Source organism: Camponotus vicinus, unplaced genomic scaffold, assembly GCF_025532165.1.
Source record: "Camponotus vicinus isolate PSW18456_S1 unplaced genomic scaffold, iyCamVici1.0 SCAF_9, whole genome shotgun sequence".
Lineage (NCBI taxonomy): Eukaryota > Metazoa > Arthropoda > Insecta > Hymenoptera > Formicidae > Camponotus > Camponotus vicinus.
In genome coordinates this window covers 16,586,784-16,595,581 of record NW_028141981.1, presented here as the reverse complement: position 1 = coordinate 16,595,581, position 8,798 = coordinate 16,586,784, and the positions used below count along the sequence as shown (strand labels likewise).

The 8,798-nt window shown below is 32.2% G+C and overlaps 1 protein-coding gene across 3 annotated transcripts in view; it reads right to left on the bottom strand.

Annotated features, from left to right (window-relative positions):
* Positions 1 to 949: 949 nt before the first annotated feature.
* The window catches only part of LOC145976505 (uncharacterized), a 61,826-nt gene continuing 53,977 nt past the window's right edge, over positions 950 to 8,798 (bottom strand). For 2 of the 3 annotated variants that reach the window (XM_083107640.1, XM_083107641.1), the window contains exon 6: positions 4,742 to 5,600. In XM_083107640.1, the coding sequence (XP_082963766.1) occupies positions 5,582 to 5,600 (19 nt within the window). In that variant the 3' untranslated portion in view covers positions 4,742 to 5,581. Of the gene's footprint in view, positions 3,811 to 4,740; positions 5,601 to 8,798 lie in introns of those variants that run through there. The other variant, XR_014440255.1, reaches the window with a different exon arrangement.

Below are 8,798 nucleotides of genomic sequence, written 5' to 3'. Positions count from 1 at the left end.
TAATCTCCAAGTCACAACCGGACGAGCTGGCCTAGATTTTCTCTTTACAGGGTACTTGAAAGTATCTCTCGTTCTTTCTGTCTTGTAATTACACGTATACTGGTTCATGTCTGATACGCAGGTTTTTGGGAAAAAGTTATAAACGCATACTTAAGATAGTAACGGTATCAGAGTAAAACATATAATTGAGCTATCAGCACAATTGTAGTTGTATGTGACAGGAAAGGGATGTTTAATATATAATACACATAATATTAGGACGATCTCTATAAGCAATGATTTGCGCCAAACTCGAGAATCATCGCAGTGTCGTACGACAAATAGAGGCGAAGACCGTGGGAGCAATAAAATAATGTATGAAAATGAGAAAAAAGAAAGCGCCCCGCAATAAAGTAGTCCGAGACACGTTAATAGAGCATTAAAACGGTTTACGTGTATTGCTGCAATTATTTAAAGCGAACAACAACATCAATAAGAGCTTCCAGCATTTTATCGAACCCGCATATGCGTCCATTTCTGGAGATCCGCAAAACGATTTCGCTCGGAAATGAAAGAGGATATGCCATCATTTTCTCGAATGATTTGACGCTAAAAATCGCCGATGTGTAAAGATAAATTTCTGCGATATTCGCACTCTCTTTATGAAATGGATTCTGATGATTTAATTACTTTTGACCGAGTTCCTGATAATCCCAGATACTTTCTGTTTGGAGAAAAAATCAAATTTGCAAGTGCGACACTTACCTTAATTCGTCAAGATGTGGTTATCAATGATTTAATCGTTTCTGCTGCATGATCTGATAAATATAAACATTTAAGTGAGAACTGAAATACAAAATAATACATTTTTTAGAGATACATCAAATGAGACGATGTTAAACTCCGATATTAATCAAAAAAAGGAAACGTTCCGGAAAAGGAGTCCGAGATTAAACGCTTTAGGCGCCGCTGATTAGCAGTATTATTTTATTTATATATGCATTGCGTAACACACTTAAAAATACAAATACACCGAATTTATAGATAATATGCGCATGTTCCGCCTTCTTGCTTTAAGCTTAAGCTGTTCATTTACTTCCATCGCATAATCATAACCATCTCTTTCTTTCTGATCTTACGATCATTATCATTATCATTATTGTGTTTGCCCCTGACACATAATATATTTCTCTACGAATCGTCAAATAAATAACTACAACAGTCAAAATTTATTAAAATGAATAAATAGAGAGATAGTGTATACTAGATCTCCTCTTCTTAATTCCAGGCCTTATTATAACCTGATTATACTAAATAAGAAACACAATGTATGATTAAAATTTCATGTTTTTTATATATTCCAGCAATGTCTAATATTCATATTTATTTGATATAAGCCGTGAAAATAAAAAATATGAAATCCATTGCGATTTTGCAAATCAATGCTTCATATTGAGATATTAATGTTAATGTACTTTGTTTTTAAATTACACGGTGCAAATTATGACAAGTGTTCAATTCGTATCATATATATATGTATGTATTAGATTCTGAGCACTTCAAATAAATGTTATTCATATGCGAGAATAACTTTGCAGTCACATATACGCAATCGGTAAAAATTACTTTTAGATAAATTATTCGATAAAATATTTCAACATATGATATTTACTATCGGCTACTAAAGAAAGCTATCTGTCACAGTAGGTTTTCTAAAGAAACTCACGAAAACTTATTAAGTATAGACATATTTAAAAAAAGAAAGATCCTCTCGATCAGTTAACGAACAATATTCGTATATCGATCAAGATGTTTTTCTTCTTTTTGCAAAAAAGGCACATTGTAACGAGAAAAATAGAATGATCCTCCTATATACTAAATATCTCTATATTAGCATATACACGTCAAGTATTAAATATTACTTTTCATCGATCATTTCAGCCAAATAAATGACTTCCTAAGAAAAAGAGAAAAAACAACAATCAACAATTACTTTTTTTTTTAGAGAGCTGGCTACACAGAAAATTAATCGCGAAATTAGTCTCTCCATTATATACTTATGCAAAAAATAGATATCACGAACGATAAATATATACGTATGTATGTGTGTATGCGTATGCACGCATGCATATATGTGTACATATATAAAGACCAAATTAATTGCTGACACCAATAATCTAAGATTATATTTTATTATTCGCTAAAATGTGCGCGCGCATTTACCCACACGGCACAAATATATTCTTATCTACGCAAAAGAGATGCACATCTCTAGCAAATACATCTATCTAGGATATCGATTACATTATATAATTAAGAGTGATTTTTTTTTTAAATATGGCGATAAAACATAACATTTGCAAAATTGAGAGCGAACCTGCTATGAGCAATTCGCGCGATGTCTAACATCTGTGAAACTGTCGAATCTCTAAAATTGTGTATTAAAAGTATATTAAATGACGGTCGACAGATGCAGGGATTCCTGTAGTGAAATGTGCGAACATTAATATTCAAAGTACAAGACGTGCGATGCATCACGGCAAAGTACATTTTATTAAGTAAAAATATTACGTTTTATTAAGTACATTTTATTAAATAAAAATATTACGTTTTAATTAAATTATTGATTAAATATAAAATAAAGCCTTTCTTTCAATAGAATTGTTCAAATGCTTCACGAACGAAAAAGAAGACCGCCGAGTTCAAAAAAGAAAAGTATCATCAATATGGTTATTTTAATTATCAGTTTTGCAAAATCTGATTATAATTATTTAAAACTCTTCATAAAAACAAACAAAAATCTATTTTCTTAGTCTCTCTCCCTCTCTCTCTCTCTCTCTCTCTTTCTTTACAACAATCAAAATTATAAGAAAATTATATAGATAGCCACCCAATTTCAAGATTTCTCAAGATCTATAAAGTGCTTTTTTTGACAGAAGATGAATGTTATATGTCTTAGATAATTTCAAATAATTTCACGTATTACATAATTCTTTGCAAGACGCGCAGATATATTCATACATATTTAGCCGAGACGAACGTATGCATACAAATGCATGTGCCAACGTACAAACATATTGTACAAACATGCTATACATGCGAGCGTTAATGCACGCGAGCTTGTACAACGTACGTCGTTTATGGCGATTATTGCTGATACTGCGCGATTTCGCGACATTCTATGACGAATATCGAATATGTATCAAAACCGAATGAATGTGAACAATCAAGAATGAATATCGGCAAACGAGTGTAAAAAAATATTAATACAAAAGAAAGCGAACGAAAATGTAATTAAAAAAATAATTAAAGTTTGTTCGACAATGTCATAAATCTTTTCATGTATATGTTCCATCAAATACAACAAATTATCATTACAACAATCTATCATCTAATTCAATTCGTTCCCTTCCATTCGTTTCCTTTGCTATTCCCTTTAAAATGATAAGAAGGATAAAAACTATAGTCGCGTTTCCATACATGTATAATCCGCGTCAAGACGAATCGCCTTAAATTAAAAATATGTAATTTTCTGTAATAAACACATTATCGAAAATTATAGGATATCGATTGTCGCTCAATAATAAATCGTATCTTCATGTCTGACATCTGATGTGTCCGGTGTCTCACACTTAACAAAAGATTCGAAGAAAATATATATATTTATATTTATATTTCATGTAACATATTTTGCGATGGTCAATTAAAAATCAATTGTCAAACTGCTGTTATGGTGTTTGTGAAAACTTTCTCTTTTCGCGATTTGCAAGGCGGAAGTAGAATAATGTTTTTACGCTCGAATGACCGCGCTGGAAATGGCACATCTTCCTTCTAGTACGATAAAGTGTAAAAATAGAATAAAAATGTTACCGTGGACTATATTGGAATTAATTCTAATATAAAATTTCTAATGTTATTAAAGGAGAAATATTCCATCAAGTGAAATAGTATCTTGAATCATTATATATATGCGAATGGCGAAAGGAAAGATAATAATAAGATAAATTTTCGAGTAAAACCTTGCACATCTATAAAAGTGATTAATATGTAAATTAATTTCTCTATTGCAAATTAAGCAAGGCGATAAATTCAATGTAGTGCAACGTGCATGAAATGTAAATTCATTTACGGAAACAAGTCATTAAGATCCAATAGTAATATCCAATTCAACTATGCATCAAATTGTTATTCAGAATATGTTTCAAACGCGAAGCAAAAGAACCGGAGATATAGAAAGAGATAAAGACATTGACAAAAAAAACAAGCAAAAGAAAATGAGACTGCATATCGAAGAGAGTTTTTCGATGCTCTTATTTGTATATTAATTTGCCGCGAGCTGGAATGACCAGTTTTTGAGCGGCTATTTTATTGCATCTCATCACACGACTGACACATCCACCGATTATGCGAGCAGATGCATTTGCCTATATACGGCAAGTTTTAATTATTGAAAGACGTAAATGGCCGATAAATCATTGAACGGTGAGAAAAAAGAATTTTAATATGTATAACACGCGATGGGATCCATTTTTTTGCACTAATTACTTCGTTTTGCGATACTATTAAATTAAAAAAAAATTCGTTCTTGAGCATCAGACAAAAGGCATATTTTAGAAAGATATACTCTGCTAAAGAGATTTTACATAAAAATCCATCATTGACAGAGTTTTAAATCTTAAATAATTAATCAAATATTTAATTAAATAATTAGTAATTAATAATTAAATAATTAAATAATTAATAAAATTGTAAATTTCTTACCGTCATACACAGAGCTGCACGTTTCGTACCATCCAGTAACATTTAACAATATGTGAATTAAGAAAACAATATTTGCGATAATCAATATATATATATGTGCTATAAAGCAGAAAAATCACCACAATTCCTTGATTCGATTAGTATCGCCGTCGCCATCGTCCTTGATGTCCGGTTTTCCACACGCAATTGGCGAAACGTATTGCATTGATAAAAATCTGCAAAAAACTGTTGTTCGCGATCAGATAGATTCTTCAGCGTGATTTATCTTGACACGTTTATAATCGCCCAAATGGAACGATGAGCTCGCTGTCTTATTTCGCTATTCTTGCTCCAAATTTACTATGACATGCGGACACGCGAGAAAGGGACTCGTCAAACAAGAACGAGTGATAAGGAAAGTCAAAAGCGTGACAACGTATCATGATCTCTCGTTCTTCAGGATCTTGCTTAATCAAACTTCAGAGAATTCAGAGAAATCATACGTAAAGAAATAACTGGAAATTCCTCGCTTATCGGAGCAACTTCCTATTAAAGAACCACGTCTATGACGCCAATACAATCGATGATCAAGACTAATAAAGGACGGAAAACGTGTTTGGAAACGTCCCTTGGAAACCGACGGCTTTCTCGTGACAAAAAGCACTCGATTCTCGATTTCAGCTTCGATTTGCTCAGTTCATTGAATATACACAGCGACGTTGATGCCTCGAGATATCCGAAATGACCTAGCACCGATTAAAAATTCCTTAAGTCCACCGCTCGTCTTGATAGCCGTCTTATCACTTCGGGGACGACGCGATTTTCTTTGGATTTGACATGTTTTTCTTCTCGATTTAATTTATTAGACATCGGTGTTTGGCCTGAAAACAAAAATGAAAAAACTTTTGATTATTTTAGTAGAAAACATTCATATATATATTCCATTTCTCTTGTTAAAATCATTTAAATTAAACTGAAAATTAATGCTATCCCATCAATATTATGTATTATTCTGCATAGTTTCTGAGATCTATAAAGTGTAAAGTAATTCTATCGAAAATGTAAAGATATAATATGTAATTTTTATATTCTCTTCGATCAAAAAATTCATTATTTTTAAACAAGCAATACTTTTAGTTTAACTATGATCATTTTTTAATTAATTTAGCATAAAAAGTCAAATAATTTTGTCACACTGAGATTAAAGCGCTTCTACGACAAGAAGATGAAGAATATTTTAATCGTCGTTTATTTATATTGCTGTAAAAATTTCCTTCTACAATTTTCTCTATGCTTAAAGAAAAGAAAAAGAAATTGTAAATTTCTTAAAAATTTATAATGATAGATGAATTATAGAAATAATGATTATATCATTTAACGTTTGGCTTTAAAACAGTCTTCAGGAAACTCGAACCAATTGTTCGATGTAAACGGGAACATACATAATGTGAAAGAAATACCGAATTATGGAATACCAAAAACCATCGACTTGGAAACGAAGAGAAGTTAACGACCGCCGTGTCGACTTATCCGGCGGATATTAAATCGGGACATTTCTCATTCGAAAAGTTTTCTCGGAGAGAGATGAGCGACGTGAGGAAACTTACCGTGATGCTTTAAAGATGCGTCAGATGACGAATGCGAGAGGAGATGGACAAACGGTACACGTCCTCTGTCGTAAACGAAATCCACGACGAAACGGCGGTAAGAAAGGAAACGGATAAGAAAGACAGACGAGGATCATGGCAAAGAGAAGGAGCAAGAGACGAGGAGAGGAGGATATATTATGTTCGCTAAAGCAATGTTATACCAACTCGAGAACTGGCGAACTAGCCGACAGTAAAATCCATTTTATGTCTCCCTCGTAAAGCCAGTCAAATGAAACCCGGACTTAGTTTTCATACGTGCATCCACCACGGACTCGGTTTCCTGCCCACCATGGTGGAGAATCGTGACAGACTTTTTCAAAAGTCTAGACACACTGGTGCCTTCAGACATCTCTGTCAAATCAATTTTATTTGTTGAAAGCCGCTCGATAGCTTCTCTGGCAACAAGTTATCCGACGAAGTAATTTCGTTTTTTTTTACCCTAATATTTTCAACATCGCAGGGAAATATTATCCGAAAAGATCTCAAAAGTCTAAATTTAAGTCAATTGTAGAAATAAAATATTAATAAAATAAAAGATTATACGTTACAATAAGAAAGAGTCAAAAAAATACCTCTCGTTTTTCCTAATCCATATATCTGTTATAAATAATAAATAATAAATATAAATAATAAATAAAAATAAATAAAAATAAATAATTAAGAAAAAGGAAATATTGCGTAGATACACAAAAAATCAATATCAGCGATGTACAACCGCGTTGATAATAAAATTAAAAACCTGATACGTCGTATATTTCGATTAAGACTTCTATCTTATCTAAGAGATACACGATGCCACGTAACTTGTAAACAAAGAGCAGTGCAAGATAGACACTAAAAAGCTTGACCAGGCAAAATATCGTCCGGTACTAAAAGCTGGTCGTGTCGTAAAACACGTCGCGCAGACATAATGCCTCGAAAGCGTAGTAGCGATAAAGGCCCAATCCACATCTCAAAGAATCGACTTTGAAAGGATCTTTGCTAGGTACCACGAACTCCTTAGGAAGAGGTATCGTTTTAATCGGCTCTTTTGTTTGTCGATATTGCCGTGTCTAAAAGAATCGTCGATAAAACTTAATCCTGATCCGATTAGAAGAAGGAATATACGAGAGATGAATGCGTATAAAGTAGGAATCAAAATGACAGTATGTAACTTAAAAATATCTTAAATTGTTAAATCAGGTAACAGTAACAATGTAAAGAAATTAAAGAAAAAAATATCCCATAAACAAAGAAATGTCACGAGAAAGACTGAAATTATTTGTTCCGCTTTGACATTAGTTCCATCAACGTTTACACGGATCTAATCAGCTGATGATGCTCAAAATATTATTTCTACTCATAAAACGATCGACAGTTATTCTGATGCATCATCTCAAAAGCGAGACCGGTACTTCCGATCGTTTCGCAATAGATAGATCTTCTCATTTCACTCTGACTCGAGGATCTACTCCTTTTCATGGAGCTTTAACCGTCTGTGCCGGAGTCCTTTTTTACGAGGTTCATCCGAGTGCCAGTCACTTTGTTAAGTACATGTATTTATAATGACACGACGTATAAGAGCTACTTGCGTTAAGTGAATGCGAGCTTTTAAGAGAGAATGTTCGATGACGGATTGTGAATGTACGAGTGCAGTTTTTCTTTACATAAGTTTCTGAAGCACGATGATAAAACGAAATGCAGCTGAACGTCTCCTCATTATAAACATGATGTTTTTTACATTCATTTTAATATGTCAGTATATTATGCAACTAGTTATGTATTCTCATAAAAACTATAATAGCCTATTTTACATCAATCGTTTGATATGCGTATCAAATAGTAAAAAAGCTAGTAAATTGATTTAGTCTCTCACTGGCTGATTAATTCAATGTACTACTTAATACGAGCATCAAACGATCGGTATAAATTAGATCAATATAACTATAATCATCGTATGTTTCCAGGAATAAAAATACTGACATAATTATCTTGCGCAAATCGCATGCATATATTATATAACATACTATATAAAATTATATAATAAAATTCTATTAAATATAGAACTGATATCTACATCTGAAATTAAATACAATTTCATTATTATAATAATAATAAATAATAAACATAATGAAGTAACAATAATTTAAAAAATGAAAAATATTTCGATGAACCATCAATATAATTAATGTTTTTGTTATTTTCGAAAGACATTCTCTTCTCGGGAAAAGAGAAAGAGAAAGATTGAGGTGTCTCGTAAAAATATGATTTACAACCTCGTATAATCTCGCGATGATCCGCGTAATTTTCGCACTTGATCGATTTGGCGGGCCTTATTGAAGATTAATAAACGAGTAGCTTGAAAATACTTCTTTTGATATATAAAAAAATTTTACACATTTTGAATTATATCAATTGAAGATTAATTCTTTCATGTATTTTATGTTCTTT